This window comes from Bacillus rossius, chromosome 18, assembly GCF_032445375.1.
Source record: "Bacillus rossius redtenbacheri isolate Brsri chromosome 18, Brsri_v3, whole genome shotgun sequence".
Classification (NCBI taxonomy): Eukaryota; Metazoa; Arthropoda; class Insecta; order Phasmatodea; family Bacillidae; genus Bacillus; species Bacillus rossius.
In genome coordinates this window covers 27284078-27306876 of record NC_086345.1, presented here as the reverse complement: position 1 = coordinate 27306876, position 22799 = coordinate 27284078, and the positions used below count along the sequence as shown (strand labels likewise).

Below are 22799 nucleotides of genomic sequence, written 5' to 3'. Positions count from 1 at the left end.
GTAGCTAATTTTCCAACAGAAAAAATGCAAAAACATGTAAAAAAATATTAAATCACAGACACTTTGATTTTATTTCATTTTGTTTTAGTGTGCCACAACAGAGACTGATCTTGGGTTAACATTCCTGTCTGAGCAGCCATCTTACGGTTGATGACTTTCAAGGCGCTGTTAAAACTCAATAAAACATTAAACTCTCAATCAAGAGGACCCAAGTTTCGATCATGGCCCATCCCCCGTATTTTAATTTCCTGAAAACAACCCGGTCAAATGCTATGGCTAGGGACAAATTTACATATTGCATTGTGATAAAACCGAAATAACACATTTCAACACCGAAATGTAACTAAAAACATTGAATCAGTCAGCTATTTTGACAAAACTTAACTCGAATGTTATCTTTTATTATAAAAATATAAATTAATTATATGTAATTTATTTAGCATCAAAATTGTTATCACATGTATGAATTAAATGAATCGGAAAAAAATTAATAGTTCGTTGTTTGATGTTGCATCTCTTATTATTAACACTTTATATATGTATGTTTTTTTTTATACATTAATGATTAGGCAGTTTTCAAATACACAAAAAATGTGCCAATAAATTTTTATTTTTCTAAATAGTTCTTTTCTAGACATGCTTATTACTAATGTAATGATTTTATTGTATAATTGCATCACGTGTCATTAAAAATGAGACAATTTTGCTACATAAGTACAGTATTAAGAATTTTTTTTTGTCTCTTATATGCCAATAATTAACAGTTTTTTTTATGAATCAAAACAAGTTATGAAATAAAAACAAAAACATCGAAAGCTCTTGTTTTAAAAAATGAAACTGACCTAAAGATAAAAACCATAAAAAAAATTGTTCCTAGCTATGGCGTGTTTCATCCTCAGTTTGCAGTGAACACCGTACTCTCTCTCTATTCATACGCACTCAGTCGCACCTGTGTTTCCGTACCATGTGCGTCACTGCCTGAGAACGGGAGCAGATAGCAGTTCCCGAAACGTCACTTGTTTCTGTTTTGGAGAACTATTGTGTTTGTTTCGTATTTTTGTTTTGTCGTGTTTTTGTCTCGTTTCAACTGTTGTGCTGAATTATTTTGGGTTCAATATTTTTGTGTTGTCATCATTTGTGGGTTTTTTTTTTTATCGTTCTATACTGTTTTGGAAAACTATTGTGTTTGTTTTGTCTTTTCGTTTTGTTGTGTTTTTGTCTCGTTTCAACCGTTGTGCTGAATTTTTTTATATTTTTATGTCATCATTTGTGGGTTTTTTTCGTTCTCTTAGTACATTTTTTAATGTTTTTCTTTGTTTGTTGACCATATTCCTGTTACAGAATATTTTGTGGTGTCTATATCCTGTTGACAACAGCAATTTTTTGCTTAATTTGTGTTTTTTGCCTTTTGGGTATTTTTATTTATTTATTTTTATTTTATTTCTTATTTTTCTTCAACAGAAAAAGTTCTTAGCAATGGCGTATGTCCAAAATCTTACATCAAGTCACTCACTGTAAAATTATGTATGCAAAGTTTTGTTCGAACCGTAGGGATGGTGGAAGATGGCTTGTCTTTATTTCTCTGAGAAGATTGCGAAGCAGGTCAAGTATGTTTAGAATTTGGTCCTGATAAATGTTGGGGAAATGATCCCGCCCCCGCCGATGTGTAACGGCCTACGCGGCCCCCTGCTCCGGCTTGAGCGGCAGCCGCTCCATGATGGACTCGCGCAGCAGCTCCCCCGTCGCCCGCGCGCCCGCGCCGGCGTGCACGGGCGCGTGCGCGAGCGTCGCCGCGGCGTAGTCCTCGTCGTCCAGGCGGTCGCCGGCCAGCGCGCACACGTTGTGCAGCACGCAGCACGCCATCACCAGCTCCGGGATCTTCCTGGTGTCTGCGACGGGCAGCGTGTCCTGCAGCCCGCGGAACCTGCCCCGCAGCGTGCCCAGGGCCACCTCGGCGGGGCGCGCCCCCAGCGCCAGGCAGCGGTCGTAGTTGCGCTGCAGCTCCGTCGCCGCCGCGCCGCGCCCGAACGGCACCTGCAGGTGCGCCTGGAGGCCGTAGGCGGCGTCCCCGACCAGGTGCGCGCCGCCGGGGAAGTGCTCCCCCGGGTCGGCCAGGCGGCGCGCCAGCGGCGAGGCCCCGCGCGCACTGGTCTCCAGGAGCGAGGCCGTGTCCCCGGCGACGCAGTGCGTGAACACGCCGCGCGCGTCGCACACCACCTGTCCCCGGAACCACCTGTTTCCCACCGGGCCTGACTCCCTCCGGTGTTGCGTGGATTCCTCGAACGTGACTATTCCAATTACAGATTTTGGTCCTCACAGTTAGTTACTAAACTTGGCGTAATGCAATTGCTTAGACACACGCCATTTGCATTTCTGCACTGTTTGTCATGGGGGAAAAAAAAATAATTCAAGAATGCAAAGTAAGAAATAAAAATGAAAACATCAGTTGAGGTCAAACAGGTAAACCCAACGATGACGACACCGCAGACGAACACGTTCCAACTAGAACTTCCACGGAACGAATTTAGTCACGAAAAAATGACAGCACAGGCGAATACAGTGTTAGGCCGACGACGATAACACAGACATGAAAAACAGTGGAAAATTGCAATGGCGTTATGTCCAATTAATTTATTGTATTCAATCAAAATTAGCCACTGCATAAATCATTTAAAGAACGCAAAGTTGGTGTTTTCGGAAAAATGATCAAACAACGCAGAGAGGGAGTTCGTAGAGATGTATGTATACACATCATATTCTCCCCCCGCCCCCCCAGCAAGTGGATTAATCCTCGGATACAATCTCTCCTCACCTTTTTTCCACCCACAGTAACATCAAATTGCAATTACAGTTAGTTAGCATAAAATATGTAACCAACGACTAAATTTGCAACCAAACGCGACATTTAATACTTTCAAAGTAAATAAATGCCATGTACGCCAACACGGAAACCATAAGGGCACGATTTCGACAGCGAAAAAAAATGAAATGAGTTTTTGTGATAGAAATGTGAAACATATCATGTAGCCAGTGGAATTGCCGCTAAACATAAAAAGTTTCAATTCTGCAATAAATTAAGTTCTCCTTATTTGTACAACCCCAAAAACGTTAAAAATGTAACTTTGGCAGCTAATTATGCAAAAAGTATGCGCTGTCCATATTTTTTTTCATTTCGTGAAAGTTGAACAATTGAAAAAGTGTAAAAGTTGATCAGTGATTAATATAAATATAAAATCATGACCTGAAATGGGAGGCACGAAATGGGAGGCACACCCTTAAAACTAACAGCCAAGAAAGGGCAACACAAACGCACCTGCAGGTGGATTGAATAGTCGTTCTTGCGGTTGACGATGGAGCAGGCGTCCTCCCTCGGAGCCGGCACGTTCACCTGCGTGCCGGCTATCGCTCCGATGACTCGGGGGAACCCGCAGACGGCTTCGAACTCCCGGCAGACCCTGACTGCCTCGTCCCCCTTGGGCCACTTGATCCACTGCGGGGCGAGGCAGTGGAGCGCGTACGTGACCCTCTTGAGTGTCCGCACGATGGTGGCGCGCCCCACGCCGAACATCTCGCACATCGACCTGTAAGCAACGACGAATATCTCGCACATCGACCTGGGACCCATGATGAACATCTCTCACATCAATCTGGGACCCATGATGAACATCTCGCACATCGACCTGGAAGCAACGACCAATATCTCGCACATCGACCTGGGACCATTGACGAACATCTCTCACATCAACCTGGGACCCATGATGAACATCTCGCACATCGACCTGGAAGCAACGACGAACATCTCACACATTGACCTGGAAGCAATAATGAACATCTCACACATTGACTTGAATCCCATGACGAACATCTCACATATCAACCTGGAACCCATGATGAACATCGCTCACATCAACCTGGGACCCATGATGAACATCTCGCACATCGACCTGGAAGCAACGACGAATATCTCGCACATCGAACTGGGACCCATGACGAACATCTCTCACATCAACCTGGGACCCATGATAAACATCTCGCACATAGACCTGGAAGCAACGACGAACATCTCGCACATTGACCCGGAAGCAACGACGAACATCTTGCACATCGACTTGAAACCCATGACGAACATCTCACATATCAACCTGGAATCCATGATGAACATCTCGCACATCGACCTGGAAGCAACGACGAACATCTCGCACATCGACTTGAAACCCATGACGAACATCTCATATATCAACCTGGAATCCATGATGAAAATCGCTCACATCAACCTGGAAGCAACAACGAATATCTCGCACATCGACCTGGGACCCATGACGAACATCTCTCACATCAACCTGGGACCCATGATGAACATCTCGCATATCGACCTGGAAGCAACGACGAACATCTCGCACATCAACCTGGAAGCAACGACGAACATCTCGCACATCAACTTGAAACCCATGACGAACATCTCACATATCAACCTGGAACCCATGATGAACATCTCACAAATCAACCTGGAAGTAATGACATACATCTGGAAATCTCCCTGAAACCTATGACAAAAATTCACACATCAACCTGGAAACAACAATGAACAACTCACATATCAACCTGGAAACAACTAATAACATCTCGCACATCAACCTGGAAACAGCGACGAACATCTCGCACATCAACCTGGAAGCAACGAATAACATATCGCACATTGACCTAGAACCCAGGATGATCTACGTAGGTTCGCTTACTGCGACTGTTTTATTGATTTAGAGTTTAATGCTGTGGTTCTCAACGTGTGCGCTCTAGAAAATTTCCAGGGATCACTTGGTGGGAGGCGAGTATTCCAAACTCTTTTCTTTGACTTTTCTTTGACCAGGCTATCGAGATGCCTTCAAGAGGGGAGAGGGGGGGGGGATACCAGGCACCAGGAGGGTCCACGGATGAGTTGCAAGCAAGATTTCATCTTAATGCTTGGGTTCACCCTGATGTGATGAAAATTACAACTCCATTGTTAATAGAATTCATAGAGGAAAAATGACGCTATGTGATACATGCAGATCACGTTTTACTGTTATGGCCACTGTAACATTTACAGTCTTAAGATTTTTTTAAGTTATACTTATTTAGGCACGTTATGATAAAATAACGTGAGTGAATTTTTACAAAGGGCGTGCACTATGCAACATAAGCTTCACAGGATGAAGGAAAAAAGAAAAAAAAAAGGCTACTACAAATAAACTTATATGTATGCTTTTAAATCTTATATTTTACAGATTGATGTTGAATATTGGTCCATATCATAAAAAACCTTTATTTATTGTGAATATTAGTGATAGCCATATTATTTATAAACTTTTTCAAGTGTATTTATATAAGTGAGGTTATGTGTCTGTACATATAATTTAATTGCATTATAAATTATTACATTATTATTTACTAAATAATGAAAAATAATAAATTAGAAAAAACATCTAGATTATATTACTAATTTAATAAATAATTTTATACATATGTTTATATTAATATTGAATACTGAGTAATTATTTAGATTTTTTTAATTTGATTTGATTTATACTTTACCAACTGTATATCACTCCAGTCCATTTAAAATATTTATATTAATTATGAAAAATTTAAGTTATTGTTTTATTATTAATAAGTATAACTTCTAACAGGCGTACGTAAGTATACGCACCCCTTATTTTTAATTATCATTCACAGGAAACCTTACGTTATGCGATACATGCAGATCACATTCTACTGTTGTGTTGTGATTTTTAAAAAGTGGGGAGGGGATGGGACCCATGGGTGTCTCTTGACGGCCGTAACTTTGACAATGCTCATCCGGACCCGCGCGGGTGACGACGAAACACACCTGTAGCTATTGGGCGACGCCAGGTAGTACAAGGTCAGCTTCAACTGCTTGTCTGCCTCGATCGTCTTTCTGCCCACGAAGGCGGACGACGACGTGATGGCGGGTCCGATCAGCGTCAGGACGTGTTCGTACGTGCTCGGGAGCATTCTGAAACGACAATGAGAGTCTGTACCGACTGCGGTCCACACCACATATTCCACAACACTGTAAGTAGTAGAGGGAGGTTAAGGGACCCGCCTAGTCAGGGGTGGGTCTGTGTCAGTGAGGGGTGAGTCGTTGAAAATATGATTGAAATGTCAAACTCCTTAATTTCTTACAGGGGTGTTTTTGTTCTCGTTGGATTATGTTAAACTATGAAGTAGTGAGAGGATATGAAAAGAAACAATATTATTGTGTTTCATGAGTTAATGGCATGTAAATATTGATGTTCAATCTTTACAATCGCTGTAAACAGCAATTTAAAAAAAAAATCTTTTAGACTGTTACTTATATTTATAATTTTTGAAGATATTCACACCATAATTTCAATGGATATCATCAACCTCAAAGGTATTATAGCAAATACTGAAAAATATAATTTTCGGTAATTTTTTTTGGTAAATATTTACTTGGGCGGTATTTCTGAAAAAAAATGTTAAAAATCCGAAAATACCTTTATTTTATGCTCTTCAACTTCCTCTTTTCATTAAAAGTGGCGGAGGTAAGAAATTCCAAATACTTTAGGAGATATCGAATTTTTAAATTTCATCATATGTAGTTGAGCGGTATTTGCGAAATAAAATGTTAAAAATCCGAAAATACCTTTATCATATGCTCTTTAACTTCCTCTTTTCATTAAAAGCGGCGGAGATAAGAAATTCCAAATACTTTAGGAGATATCGAATTTTTTATTTTTGCAATACAAGACCTGTGGAAACATTCGAGCGGCGCCATTTTTGTTATTTTTCCGTGTTCGTGAATACGTGAATCGTGAATGCGTAATTAATAAAATGGTTGATTAGGTCAGGTCAGTTACATTATTAATACTTTCAAACAAAGCCGACATTAAAAATTATTTTGTGAATTAATTTTAATGGCTGTTTAGTTTTAAAATATTTATAATGTAACTGACCTGACCAAACAAACCCGGACAGAGGGTGAACAGTAAACTAAAATGGTCGATTAGGTCAGGTCAGTTACATTATAAATACTTTCAAACTAAGGTGATATTAAAAATAATGTGAATTAATTTTAATTATTCTTTAGTTTTAATTATATATAATGTAATTGACCTTACCTAACAAACCCGTAACAAAGGATGTACAGTAACAACTCACGTAAATTTTTTTGTTACTTATTACTTGCGCAACAATATCAAAATAACAAATAAGACTTTAAAATTAGAAACGTTAAAAATTCACCTAAGTTGGAGGCGGTAATTAAACACTGTTTTAAACAATAATTGAACTAAATAATCACGTATTAGTTCATTTGAATTCTGGCCTATCACGAACAATCACGTGACATCATTATCCAATAAAAAAAAACAGATACTCGTACGTAAACAAGAAACAATGGTGCACCCACGCCACAGGAATGCGCTGGTTTTGTGCTGAAATTTAAAAATTCAATATCTCCTAAAGTATTTGGAATTTCTAATCTCCGCCGCTTTTAATGAAAAGAGGAAGTTGAAGAGCATATAATAAAGGTATTTTCGGATTTTTAACATTTTTTTTCGCAAATACCGCTCAACTACATATGAAGAAATTTAAAAATTCGTTATCTCCTAAAGTATTTCGAATTTCTAATCTCCGCCGCTTTTAATGAAAAGAGGAAGTTGAAGAGCATAAAATAAAGGTATTTTCGGATTTTTTAACATTTTTTTTCGGAAATACCGCCCAAGTAAATAAATACCTTTTTTTTTCCACCTGAAAAATACTCTTGCCAAAAACTACCCAATTACATGTTTCTGTAACATCATTAACTCCCAAGCCCCTTTCGTCACCTGAACAGCCTCATTAGACTTTAATGTGCTCAACCTCCCTGGCGGCATGGCCTACCCAACACCCGACAATTTGGGGCATACGCCCCATCATCGCAAATCAAAACCGACCCTGTTGTGATAACCTTTGCACTGACACTAAAAGCATTGACAAAACTTCTACAAAGCCTAGCAAATATTATGTATCGCAAATTGTTACCTAAAACTAGATTTAAATTCTTCAATCATGTAGCTAGGTATTACTCGCTCAATGTGATTGTTGGGTACAGGTTTTTGAATAGGGTTCGCGCAAGATTTATCTACCATCATAAGAATTGTATACATCGTTTCAACTTCATCCTCATATAATTCATCATCGCTTGAGCCGGAATTAGACGTATCGCTGTCACTATCGCTATCGCTTTCTGAATCACTATTATTAAAGAAACTATAAAACGTATACAAAGCTAATTGTTTATCATTCATGTTTTCATTTGCCACTAAAATCAACACAAATAAACAAAAGCCTGGCGTTCTACTCTCAACCAATGGCCGAGTTTCGTGTAGACGTTATTACTGTTTTTTATCAATGTAGCAAACATTTACATTCGAAACTTCTATTAAAAGGATTACAAAATATAACTTTTAGCCTCAACTCATCTAATAATAAATAAAAAAACCACTAGAGTCACAATTTATTTTATTTGAAATCAATTCAAAATAATTCATTTGAAATAGTTATGCAAATTCGTACTTTCTTTTAATATAAGTTTACACCCATTTCCACTCCCTCGACCAGCACTGACCGCTGTGCCACTTCGCCACGTCAAAAGTGCGTTGTCATCAATGCGCGCAACCAAAACACATTTCGTGTACAATTAAGTTTAGTGCAGTTCAGTGCCGCGAACGAATGGCACAAACACCACAATATCGACTATCACCATAGCCGCACTTGGCAAAAGAATTTTTTCTCTATTAAATAGAACTGATGTTTTTATTAACAGTAATTGTAGAAACCTTTATTCAACAACATTGTTAAGCATATTTAATAAGTAATTCTGATTAAGAGCGATCCCACTCAAAAACATAGACTGACGCAATCTGCAACTCACCACATGTTTTCGCTAAAAACCGGGACCTAGTGGCACCCGGTCATTCGCAGCCTCAGCCAGTACATAATGTGTCCCACCGTGGAGCCTTTCAACCTTTTCAATATTGACAATGTTCAGTAATAAAGTAAGCTTTCCCAAATCCTCAATTATTGTCTCTGCAGCTAGCCCTCTATGGCTGGTTTGTACTCACCAACCTGATTACCTACTTAAATATCTGTGCCCAGTCTTTTTGCCTGGTCATGGTATGCGGACCAGGTTTTAAATATTGCATTGTTTGTCGAAAAAAATTTACAACTTCCCCCGCACAGGATCACCGTGATAGGAAATCAGTGCAACCTTAAAACTATTTTAATTTTACATGACTCAACAACTTTAGGGGTACAAAGTTGCAGCTCACGTGGCAATAATTTAATTTCTGGCTCAGAACGACTTAAAAGAACTTTCGCTTCTTTTGTAATTAAACACTCAGAAAATACACATTGTGTTACTATTTCGCAAGTACTCCTGTTAACACTCCCGATAACATCCCAAAGTCACTCCCGACCAACTACGGTGTACAAGGAACACCATCGGTGAAGGACCACCAGCAGTGAAGCAGCAGCAAGCTCTTCTGGACCAGCGGCACATGTAAGACCGACACGATTGAGATTGCCTGCCACAGTGCCAGCAGTGTATGCCGGGCAACTACTATTGGTACAGGGACTGCCCCAGATAGCTGCCACAGCCGGCTGGAAACAGGCAGCAGGGGTGTAAGACACGACGTTCTGTCCCTACGCCACCTGCTCCCACTCCCTTCCCTGGCCAAGAGCAAAATGATGTGACTCGGGATGAAGCCGCAATGATGCTGGGACAGTTCGCCGCTTCAAACGACCACCTCTAATGCATACCAGTCCACCTGAATGGCCAGCCAATTGATCCCTCGTCGACACGGGAGGTGAACGTATTAGCTGCCCAGCACCTGGTGCCACCGGCGGATGTCAAGCCGAGGTGCTGTGCTCTGCCGCTAGCCGCGAACACCTGCGAGGGGACAGTGATCGGCGACGCTGAGGTCGAAGTGAGAGTTCGGGAGCTAATATCCCACATGTCTGCAGTTGTAGTGGCAAGACTGAGGGATGACCCTGTGCTGGGACCAGGGGCATAGCCAGGGGGGGGGAGGGGGGGGTTTAGGGGTTCAACCCCCCCCCCACCCCCCTTAGCACCAAATCTTTAATTAATTTCTTATAAATCACTCAAACAAATTTCATATTAAAATTAATAAAATTTTTACCATTACAATATTTAAATTTAAGTACTGAAAACTGCTAAAATAGCACTATTTTACACCTTAAAATCCAAATTTTCCCGGGGGAGAACCCCCGGCCCCACCGCTTTAATACAGAGAGGGGGGGGGGGGGGGGCATGCTTCTTAACAACCCCCATAGACAAATCTTGGCTACGCCACTGGCTGGGACTGCCATGTGTGACAGCACACAACTCTACCCTACGTAACTAAATAACCTGTTTTTAAAAAGTCTTTTGTATAGTTACCATATTTAACATAATCAAAACAATCCAAATTTTTTATATGGGCCTTAAGTGGTCGCGATACCAAACACATCTTGCTCAAGGGAAGATAGACGTTGAAAAAATTTAAAGCTCACAATTTTTAGAAAAACATGGTTTGTAGCCCTGCAATATTTTGACTTGGATCCGTAATCATCTGACCTAAACCACAGTCTATTACGGTGTTACATGTTTGGGAGTGGAAAATAAGAAATGATAACTTTTCGTATCAGTTTTTAATTTTGGCCATTGTTTGTAGACTGATGTGGCTGTAAGATTTGGTGTTGAATACTAGAACGATTACTAGGTGCAACAGTGTCTGAGGGGCACAGACCCAGCAGGTTCTTTGTCCTCTGGGCGTGACATCGCCCATGTGAGGTCGTGACTCCTGCCCCCCTTAGCATTACCACCCGGCCCGCTCTAAGGGACGGGCACGCCACGAGGTGTCAATGCAGTGGGCTCTTATTGGCTTCCCACACACCGATCCTCAGTAACACATGCACATGCATGCAAATACAGAGAAAAAACGAAGAGTTGCTGTAGTATAATTTAATACTGCGTCACATACAAATAATTACAAAAAAAATTATAATTGCATAAATGCCTAACGGCACAACTGGTTTACGTAATGCCCAGAGCCACCTCGTGGTTGGATGCAAGACTTGTGTTCGTGTCCGAACTCCGGCTAGCGGATTACTATTTAATTAATAAAACAGTTGAGCCCCCGAGGTAAGCTCCAAGGACTAAAGAAAACAATGTATATTACTTGAAGAAGCCAGGATGATGAAGATCAGTTAAAGTATTAAGATGAAGTCCTCAAGTGCTTGGAGAGTCTTACCTCGGGTGACAGAACATTATCAATGCCTATGAATACATTGCAGTATGTCTATGTACAGTCTGCTGCACTATAACTCAAATGATGAGGTGATATTTGCAGAACAACAAAATCAGTCTAGAAAAATGCTCGATCATATATAACCTACACATAATATAAAATTAAATTAAAAACTATCTTATTATAATGTATCCTAGCTTTGATATTTACTAACCCAAATTTTCTTTAATGTGCGAGTATTTAAACAGTTATTGTGAAGTAATCAATATTGATTTATCAATAATTATTGATATCCTGAGCTGTTATTTTGAAGTGAGTAACAATTTAGTCTTTCATGTTTATTTAGAAAATTGTCTTTCTCTCTCTCTCTCTCTCTCTCTGCCGTTCTACCCCTTATGATATACTTATGAGTCGAGGTTTGAATTGCCAAAAACGTTTCCCTTCGATTACATGTACTAAGATACATTTTATTTAATAAGGGAATGAAGCACTGATTCTACTGTGACCTATTCAAAACATGTCACACGTCGCTAGCGGAAGGTTCGCGGTGCCGTCAGGATAGGAGGGTGTGAGGGGTGTTGGCTTATCGGACTCTGTGGGGTGAAGCCCCGGATGATGACAAGATGCAAAGTCACATTTAAATCAGTAGCATGACAGTTTATCTTTAAGCAAGCATGTGTCTACTTATAGCTATAACCTTTGAAGTTTGAGAGTCAAAGTGAGATCAACAACGATCTAATAACGTGCTAGATACAATTTTCTACCTTTGCATTTCAGTTTCTTTCCAAAACTTCTTTCGGTCAATTTTTCTTATAATAACGTCAATTCGTGAATCAAGGCCAGAAGCACAATGATAAGAGTGTAACTTCATTGGAAGTACAGTAAATGCAATAATGTTTATTTTTTTTATGATTACTTGCTCTTTCGGGGAAGCAGAAAATATTTTTTACAGACTTGTGCAAAAACTCTGTAACAGTGACCACCAATTTGATTCAGCACTAACACACACAATGCAAATGAACGTTAAAACAACGATAAATGTCTCACATTAGTAACAAATAATAAAAAAATTTGATAGGAATATGCTCTAAATAAGCAACAAAATGAATTAAGCAAGGCATCACATCAGCCGACTGACCTTCTGAATTTTTATCAAAGCAAGGCCGAACTGCTGGGCATATCTGGAGAAGAATTTAATCGGAGAGCTATAAAAATACTCCTCGCAAGAGTCGGACTCGGATTGCTCGGGTCGGCACTTCGCCGCCAGAGGGAAACTCGGCAGGGCTTCGGTGGAGACGTGCGGGTAGAACACCTTCACCGTCGCGTAGGAGAGGGACGAGTTCGTCCGGTCGACGAGCCCGTAGAACCGCTCGGCCAGGCTCATGGGCAGGGCGACGTAGACCCTGTAGTCGAGCTTCTTCTCCGCGTACGTCCGCTCGCAGGACGTTATCAGAGACTCCGCCCGGCCCAGGACCCGGTCAAGGCCGCCGGAGCCCAGCTCGTACGGGTGGAACTCCCTGGCGAGGCGGTAGTGCTGGTTCGTCTGCCGGCTGAACAGCGGGCGTCTGGAGTTGCGCAGCATCAGCGGGAACAGCGGCAGGGGGTAGACGTAGCTGGTGACCAGGTGGACGGCGGTCAGCCGCGGCTTGGCCGCCATCTCCCGGGAGAAGTGCTCCGCCAGGGGCCACACCCCGCCCTGGTGCGCGAACCCGAAGAACGCGGTGAGCAGGATGTTGCAGGCGTACCAGCACGACAGGGCGAGGCCGCCGTGCCGGTGCAGGCGCCGGGTGTAGAGGAACACGAGCGGCAGGGTGACGGGCACCAGGAACCGGGGCTCCTGGTGGGGGAACAGCGACAGCAGCGCCACGGGCACCAGCCAGGACGCCGTCATCAGCCCCACGACGCTCTGCGCGCGCGGGAGGTCGCGCCAGCGCCGGCACACGCACCTGCGACGACCGACACACGACTGCGGACACTTGCGACCAATCACTTGACCATCGTCACCTTCCAATAACTAGCAGGTATATTACTGGGGGCAAGATTATGTGCTGAATTGCGATAAAACCGAAAAGACACAGAAAAACATGTCAAGACACAGAAAAGCATGTCAAGACACAGAAAAGCATGTCAAAACACAGAAATGCATTAATACACCTTATAGTACCAAAATGTAAGTTTAATCATGGAATTAGGTAGCATTTCCCAACAAAAATTTATACCAAAGTGCATTGATCAGAAAAATTAATTTAATTTGTTTTAATGTGTATCTCTTATTGAATTAATTTTAAACAAATAAATGCTCGCTAATTTATTTTTGTTGTTCCGAATGTTTTTGTTTTAGAAAAATTTATTAAAAATTATTTTATATTTTACCGTAAAAATGCAGTATATAATTTTACCCCTATTTAGGTGGAATAGGCATTAGGGTCTTAAAATGAATGAAAAACACCATTGGGTACATTTGCAGCCAAGCAAAAGGCTGCATTTGTAGCCAGATGACATTTGGCTACATTTGTAGCTAGATGGAGACATTGGTAACATTTGTAGCCAAATTGGCAACATTTGTATCCTCTGTTTTAAAAACGAAATTGGACTAAAAATAAAACCATAAAATCTTGTCTCTAGATTTTACCAACCTAAGACAACACAAATTATGGTAAGAACACTTTTCCATGCATCATTCCCCAATGAAATTATGTGGTCACACTGTCTGTACATCTGTGTAATGCTTCCAACAAAATGTCAATGAATCTTTATCTTGTCAAACAGCCAATGAATTAAGGTTAGACGTCTCGCTGACGGGGTCATCATAAACGAGATGGCCAGATGAAGCTACGTCCGAGTGCATGGGTGAGAAAAAAACAGGAGCACTTGGAGAAAACCTACACAAACTCTATTGGAATATAGAAACAATTAAAAGCTTAAAACCAATAAACAAAAAATCAAATAATTCACAACAGTTGGATCATTTTTCCAGGTCCTCAAGCAAACGTTTTAAACAGTCTTAGCCGGTGATGGGCGCTTCAGGTCGGATGGGCCAACACGGAACCCGGACGGGCGCGGCAACGCCGACGCGAACGCGCTACCTGTAGACAAGCCGGAGCGCCGCGCCCAGCGCCACGAGCCCCAGGGCGTTGTACAGCAGCGGGACGTTGACGAGCAGGTGCAGGTAGCGGGGGTGGAGGCCGTGACGCGCCAGGTTGTCGGCGTTGGCGTTGTACTTGATGAAGTTGAGCGGCGTCACCACCAGGTTGTCCAGGCTCAGCTTCACGGCGCTGATCTCGCCCAGCGTCAGGTAGCCGTAGTAGAACGAGTCCACCAGGATCAGCAGCACCAGGGTTGGCAGGCCTGGCGAGCAGTGGCATAGCCAGGATTTGTGTATGGGGGGGTGTTAAGAAGCATGACCCCCCCCCCCCCCGTATTAAAAGCGGGGAGTCCGGGGGTTTCTCTCCCGGGAAAATATGGATTTTAAGGTGTAAAATAGTGCTATTTTAGCAGTTTTCGGTACTTCAATTTAAATATTGTAATGGTAAAAATTTTATTAATTTTAATATGAAATTTGTTTGAGTGATGAATAAGAAATTAATTAAAGATTTGTTGCTAAGGGAGGGGGGGGGGTTGAACCCAACCCCACCCCCTTGGCTACGCCCCTGCTGGCAAGAACAACGTGTACACTTGGTTAGGTTACTCTGACGTCTCAAACAATGCAAATCTATTCCGGTATCGGAAAAATGGAATAACTTTATGGAAAAAAAAAAACTGGTAATATTTTTCCTGAATTTTTTCCCAATGGAAAATTTTCCACTCACATCAACATATCGTCACTTAAGAAACAACATCCACGCATAAGACCTTTTTTTAAATTAGTAATTTGTTTCTCCGAGGATACATTAGCATTTAGCGTCATTTCACGACGTGTTTCACCAAATATCCAACAGAATGCGCTGCTACGGTCTTTTTTTCTAACACCGGCTGTCATTATTCAGTTCCAGCATGGCACACAAAGTTATCAAGCTCTCCTGAAAATTTTGCCTTTTTGTCGCGGTGTTGTTTCTTAAGGGGCCCCGCCTCGTCAGGAGCGTATCTGTGTCAGGCGAGGCGGGACGATAAGCGCGACGCTCGCTGGTGCTTCTAGCGCGGTGTCTCCTCTGGACTGGCGCGCAGTCTTCTCCCAGTGCGTATGAGCGTCGACCGTAACATTACATGGTGGAGAAATGAAGATAGAGGTGTAAATCAAGTCCCTTAAGTTGCTTTCAAGAATCTGTACCGGGGTTGTTTTACGTCTAAAAACTACTCTGAAAACATGCCCTTTAAACTCTTCTAAAAATCCAGTTTAAAAACTTAAATCCGGAAACAGAACTACAGCAAATTCTTAAAATGCTTTTTTGTAAGCAGACCCCACTCGGATATCTTGAGTAGTTTTCCCTGGAGCTCTGCGACGGCACACGTCTCACAGACACGGCGACAGCGCTGTTACCCGCGAGCACGAGCGCCAGCATGCGGAGGTGGAAGTCCAGGAGGCCGACCGAGGCCGAGCCGAGCCCCCGCTGCAGCCAGAAGAAGACCGGCGCGACGGCGAAGGCCAGGAACGTCGGCCGGTTGAACACGCCCACCACGGTGAGGGTGGCGACGGCTGCGCAGCGCCTCAGCGAGTGCCTGGGCAGCAGCAGGCGGAGCTTGTGCACCCTGGCGCGGTCCGCGGGCGAGCCCGCCTTGCGGTGCTGCTCGTCCAGGTACTCCCGTCGCTCGATCACCTGCGCGGCCGTCAGACACGCCATCATTCCCGTCGCTCTCGTCAGGGCCGGCGCGTCCGCACAGGCGAACTAGGCGACCGCCCGGGACGCCAAGTAGCTGGGGGCGGCGCAGCATGACACACAACAGCTGATACAACATGTTCAACGATTACTGAAACTAGATGAAAATGGATTTTTGTAACAGTTTGGAATGTTTATATTGATATAAGTAATTATTTAAAGTCCACTCTGACCTGTTTATGATTTGTAATAAGTAAAAAAGTAAAAAAAACAAAAAAAAAAAACAAGCCTGCTTACATTTGATTGTTAACAAAATCTTAGTCTTACGTGATGTATTTTGAGGCAAGGAAAATATTTTTGGGGTGTCCGGCCGGGGGGTGGGGGGGAATTAGGGTTTTTCGCCTAGGGCGCCAATTTACCTTGCACCGGCCCTGGCTCTCGTCCAAGCTGTCTTGTTTCTGACACTGACTGTCCAGCATAAACACGATCCTTTCCCTTGAAATTCTGTATCTTCACCCTCCCAATATTTTTCCTCCCAAATCTGACCCACTCCATTTTTCCAAAAGTGTATGCAGTCTGCGTGCCACAACTGTTTTCTTGCTGCGTTTTGGCCTCCTTACGCTAAACTATAGTTAGTTCTAACGTGCCTAAAATACCTTAATTTAATATACACAAAATATTAATTAAAACTGATTTCTTTAAATTCTGTGCAAACGAAAATTATTTATGACATATAAAGGAAATGTTCTTCATTTAAGAAGAACCCCTTGAAAAAAACTACACTGCGTGTTAATCGTCTCTGGTCGTTCGATAATCTTCAGTATACTTGTGCGAGGTGTTAATTATTGAAACATGCATCTCAGAAGTTTGTGCACGGTGCATCTACAATTATGTTTAAGATTTAAAATGTTTCCAGACTTAAAAAAAAGTTTGAATAATAGTTCTTCTATAGAGTAGCAGCTTCAGGGAAAGAAGGCAAAGTGAATAGTTGGTGTGGTCACGTCAATTATGTTTATAATTTGTATTTAAAACATAAAAAAAAATATGTAGTATGTAGGTAATATTCATGTCAATAACATTACATAACCAAACTTTCACTTTAGATGATAATTGCCTTTATTTCCCAGAATTCGCTATCCTGCAGCAGTGCCATAGCCAGGCGATTGTGAAGGAGACCCTGTTGTAACCATTACATCATATTTTACGAGTAAGTGTTCTATGTAATGGAATTTTAAAAGAAAATTGTTTGCCACACTAGAATCTCACGGATTAGAAGACTTTAAGTACTCCAACGTTTACACATACAATTTCAAATAATGATTTTGCTTGTGGAAAGACAACTGGACATCTTGTATTTGGTATGTTTTTTATTTAATTTTTTTTTAAACTTTGTTCATAAGTCCACTGTTAGATGATTTTATACATACAAGGCATAAATGAAAATATATTAATGTTAATAAATACACGAAACACACATTTTAAGTTTGTACGAAAGATACACATGCAAAAACTAGCATGAAATGTAGACCTAATTTGGAAACCCAATTCCTGCCGTTTCTCGGTAGGATGGCTATAATATGGAGGAAATACACTAATGTTGCCCACTAAGGATTATAAATTATATTTCCAGAATGATAGCTTTGTAACTATTATGTAGCTAAATAGCTGTTATTTTTATATTCGGTTTTCAGATATATATATTTTTATTTTAAATTAGGGAAGGGAGAAGTCAGGACCTCCTGGGACATTCCTGCCTGCAAGTCCCCACGCAGGGGCGCAACAACAGGGGGGCAAGGGTATTTTGCCCCCCCTCTGAAACCTTGAAGTGGGGGCAAACGGGGGCAAAGAAAGTGCTGTGTAATCAATTTTTAGAAAATAAAACTGCTTAAATAGCACTATTTTCCACCTTGAAATACAAATTTTCCCGGGGGAGGACCCCCGGACCCCCCGCTTCAATAGGGGGGGATCGATGATTCTTTATAAAAAGGTATTTGCCCCCCCCCTTTGGAAATTTAGTTGTTGCGCCCCTGTCCCCACGTGCTTCTGTGGGATTACTGACCGAGGTCAGCAGCCCCCAGAACCGCAAGTGTTCCCGAGGGCAGCTCGGCTTCACCTGTTCGGAGAGCGCCATGCAGTCCGCGACGCAGCCGATCAGCACGGACTGCAGCGCCATCTCGATGGTGTTTGAGAACGTCCGCGTCCCGTACACCAGCACGACGAAGGAGCTGGCGAGCGCGACGAGGAGCGCGCGGTGGTCTCGGCCGCACGCCCGGCAGGCGCGGTACAGGGCGAGGTCCACGAGGAAGGACAGCAGGCAGGCGGCGAGCCGCGCCGTCGCCAGCACGGCGTAGGGCGTGCGCAGCTCCCAGCCGAACCACAGCGCCGCGAAGGGCGACACGGCCTTGAGCAGCGCCAGCGGCACGCCCACCACGCCGTACAGCACGGCCGCGCTGCGCACCGGGAACGTCGTGTTGAACTCCCACGGCCGGGACACCTCCAGGTCGAACACATCTCCTGCAACGGATTGGGCCGGACGGTAACAAGAAACAGTAACTGATACATACGTTCCAACTAGGGTAACTTGGGGTATAAGATTATTTTTTTACTGTATTTTTTCATACTTTAATGCACTTGCCCCAAACTCTCTAGTGTACGACACATATGTGAATTACAAACTTTGATCACATTTTTCCCCAAAATGCTGGGATAAATGTACTTAGCAAACATAATTTTATAATATTTTTTATTTTATTTTATAAAACAATAAACTATTTCTAGCGGATAAAAATAAATTACTCAAGTTATTTAACAATAAGATAATTAGTACTATTTTTAAAAAAAAAATCAAAAAGGTAATTTTTTTTGGATATCTTCATAATATTTTTTAAAGTGTAAATAGCATTTTTTTGGATTACACTTCCCCCACTTTACTCTACATGACGTAGATTACTTTACACCAATTAATAAATAGAGTATTAACTTAGAAATAATAATCTAACCATTTAAACTGACATATTTTTTTTTAAAATAATTTTTTCTAGTGTTTTCCTTTTTTTTTCCTGGGCCTTCTCCCATTCTTCCCAACCCATTATTTGCCACACTCCAGATCCTCTCTCATCACCTCTAACCATCTGTAATAACCACAATGTCAACAGACGCTAAGCCCTAAATTTAAGAAATTTATTTTCCTAGCGATAATTATCTCGATTAGCGACTTCAGCGTAAAATTTAAAAGACATTCCAAATGTGATATATATCAGTTATATAAACCATTGATGTGGTTGACTGCAAAATTGTAATGTTTATTACCTGCGACAACCTCCACCGACTGGAAAAACTCATCAGGGTGTATGTAACCACTTTGGGGCAGCAGCGTTAAAATTATACGAAGAGAGGCTAAAATCCAAAATGATACCAAGCCTACGATTTTATCTTCATGGATGAGGCTACCAATTTGTATTGATTTCCAACGCTTTGCAAATGTTTTAAACCATTCAAAATTCATTACTAACAGAAATTTTTTATAAACCAACACATTCACAAATCTTAATTCACGGCAGCACAGCAGACGAAATGTCAAATATGTAAACAAAAGCAGACAACTTTTAAAAAATATTTCTCAGCATGTCCAACACAACATAACGAAATATTTTGCTGAAAATAGAGTACTTTCCAAACAAAACTAAGAATACTAAAAATACCTCAATTATAAAATGGCTGTTTTATTTTTTTTAAAAACAGGCAAATAAATTGAATGGTGTAATAGAAAACATTCCACAATACAGAATATAGTTGAGAAAAAGCTTTAAGTAAAACCGTAATAGGAAATTAAATGCAGACACTTGACTTCAAAAATACTGTAATTTGCAAAAACCCGCGGTCTTGGGCGTGAATCACAGAGGATAAGATGGATTCGAATATGAGAATCGAATCTGAAAACATATCGAAACGTACCATACTTATGGTACACACTTAAATAATAAAGGAATATTATCCAACAAAAGTGATTTTAAATTCGAGAACTGAATTATGTTTAATGCTAAATAATAATTAAAAAAAAAAGGCCGGGGAGTACGTACATGAGGAGTATTATCTTTGAATATATATACTGTATAGAAGTCGCGAGTGGATAGGATTTACTCTACGTTTTTCAGAAGCGTATAATGAGCAGCTTGGGAACTTCACCGCTGCAGTGCGCTGCCGTAACGCCCTGTATCGTCTTAGTTGTTATTTACACGTTAGAGCGCAGCGCTGTCGCCCGCTGTCATTCCCCGCACCCCTCATCCATCATTCACTGCAGCTCAACGTCGTTCAACGGGAGGGGGAAGGGGTGTTTGAAGAGTTCGACACTTGTCCGCTAGGGAGCACCACGAGTCGATGCCCCTAGAGACGGTGGCGATTGCGGCGGTGAATTAACCAACTACCTCAAAACCGTATTAAAAATTTTAACCTGGGCTGGCGACTTCTATACAGTATATATATTCAAAGGTATTATGGAGTAATTTTCGAATACATGTTGTTTATTTAATCGCAATGAGTTTGATCTGAAATGAGAGTGTGTGGTAACCTTCGGAACTGAAGATCTGTTCCAGGAACTCTAGCACCAATTCCTAGATTTGGTACTTGTGTAGAAGGCATATAAGCCCATATGTGTTCAGTTATTTGAAGACTATTGCAAGGTGGTGAGCATGATCTTCTCATGTCCCAGACCATATGATTATGATGTGCCGGTGGACCGCATCAAACTGGCGGACAGATCCATCTAGAATGTGAACCATCATTAAATAAAATGATGTGGCAAAGAAATATAAACAGTGTGAACACCATCGTAAGCTGGTCCACAGTATTTGAGGTCGAGGTTAATAAATACGGTATTTATGCATCGCCTAGGCTGGCGAAATTCTCAGTAATGTTGATGAGAGATTGTGGTGATGGGATGGTTATGTCATAGATGGGTTTGAAGGAGCTGTCCTTCCTGGCCATTACACTACAAAAAAAAATTGTAAGAATATTAATTGGGTTAGTGGCTTTAGGGTGATCTGCTCTCAGAACACAATTAGCTCCTGGGTTAAGAAACACACATGTATGAAGCTGTGGCGTAGCAAGCTGGTGGCAGGGATGGCCCCCGCCAGGGGCGCCGGAGCAAGAGGGGGTGCCGCCGAACAGTTTCGCTTTACTGGACCCCCCTCCCCCCTCTTTTAATGCTTTTCAACTCTGGCCAGTGGCGCCAGTCACCTTAGCTACATCACTGGTTTGAGGTACAAGGGTATGTGGGCTACTGTTGATTTCAATGCAAGTGTATGGTGGTTTAGTGTATAGCATGTCGGTCACTGCAAACATTTGGGGCTGTAGCTTCCAGTAGGGGTGCATGCTCAGGAGTTTAATGTTCCTGAGGTCTGCAAAGGTGCCTTAGGAAAGGCCGGGGGAGCCAAGAAGTGATTATCGTCATGCATGTTACAACAGCCCTGGGTGCCCACGAGAACATTGCCTTCGTGAACTTCAATGGTAGCATTTGACATTCTTCTGAGCCACCCAGGGCAGTCCCAAAGAAGAACGCGTCCTGCTGTGTCCACCAGCACAGGACCCTCACTCGAATGAGTACCCCAGCCTGTCCCAGGCGGGATGGGCCCGAAAAGGCCTCCGGGCCAACAGGTGGTGCCGGGATCGCCGGAGAGGCCAGATGGGCAGCGTGGTTTACTGAATTCGGGTGGTACAGACCAAAATGCCAGTCCAGGCTGGCAGAGCATAGCTACAAGACCTTTCCACGGGACGAAACAGCACGTGTTAAAGAGGACCTGACCTGCGACCTGCTGTGAAGTGAAGCAGTGTGCGAGGCTGGTTGTGATACTGGAAAATCCTTGGAGAGTGAAGTTAAGATGAGTGACTCCTCAGCGAGCGACACCGGGACAGAAATTGTTGCATGGGGAACAGTGTCACAGCGCAGACGAGCAAGTAGCGAGAAGCCGCATGTTAGGACCAAGGTAAGTGGTAAGAGATGAACAGCGGCAAGAACCATTGTCAAGCCGACCTTCAGTGGGTAGAAAAAATCTATCAGTTGGTCATTCCTTCCTGTTTAAGAGCATATTTTTGAAACGGGAACTGCCATCCGCAAATATCAGTCGTAGTATTCTTCTTTTTCTATGCTAGCAAGGGATACAGATTGGGACAAAAAGTTCAATGTTGACCAACGTGTTTTGAAATTGTCCACACCATCATGACGTTAAGAGTGTCACAAGGAAAAATAAGCTATCACCTATCAGTGTCTGTAGTATACAATTTGGGTCATTTCTGTTGTAGAAGGGGCTTAATGGGCACGAAGCCAATTCAAGTGCAGCTCCAGAAAAGCGGCAGCAGGGGCAATGGCTTCTCCCACCCAGCCCCTTTATTTGCAGTTCAGATTTTTCTTTTATAAAATATATTTCCATGTACTTAAATTATTTTGTAAAAATTTTCTTTCATTAAAAGTTGTATCAAACTATGAGACCATGAATCTGTAAATATTCCAAAGCCAATCTCCGACTTATTTAATGCAACATTTTGCAATTGAATCCTTTCTTTGTACGACAGCCATTTCCCCCTCCTTCCCCCTAAGCAAAAATCTTTTCCACTATTTATTAAATAAATACTGAATCCACCAGTATGCACGATGGAGTACACTACACAATTATCTATCCCAATTTCACACAAACAGAAAAAATAAGAATAATCAATTAAATGAATATGTACTACACAT

The 22799-nt window shown here is 42.1% G+C and overlaps 2 protein-coding genes across 3 annotated transcripts; both read right to left on the bottom strand.

Annotated features, from left to right (window-relative positions):
• Positions 1–501: 501 nt before the first annotated feature.
• On the bottom strand, positions 502–8357 carry LOC134541114 (putative nuclease HARBI1). Of its 2 annotated transcripts, none has more exons than XM_063384285.1 (4): positions 8044–8357; positions 5864–6010; positions 3314–3581; positions 502–2217 (listed from the first exon to the last, which is right to left on the bottom strand). In XM_063384285.1, the coding sequence occupies exons 1-4, from the start codon at positions 8307–8309 to the stop codon at positions 1675–1677; spliced, it is 1224 nt and encodes a 407-aa protein (XP_063240355.1). In that variant the 5' UTR covers positions 8310–8357; the 3' UTR covers positions 502–1674. The 2 variants fall into 2 exon arrangements, with proteins under 2 accessions (XP_063240355.1, XP_063240357.1); XM_063384287.1 differs by having other exon boundaries at positions 8148–8357.
• Positions 8358–11011: 2654 nt separating this feature from the next.
• Positions 11012–19667, bottom strand: LOC134541453 (GPI mannosyltransferase 4). Its single transcript, XM_063384921.1, has 5 exons — positions 19376–19667; positions 18180–18580; positions 15790–16066; positions 14399–14660; positions 11012–13258 (listed from the first exon to the last, which is right to left on the bottom strand). Exons 1-5 carry the CDS (start codon positions 19569–19571, stop codon positions 12433–12435), a joined length of 1962 nt encoding a protein of 653 aa, XP_063240991.1. The 5' UTR covers positions 19572–19667; the 3' UTR covers positions 11012–12432.
• Between the last annotated feature and the right edge of the window lie 3132 nt (positions 19668–22799).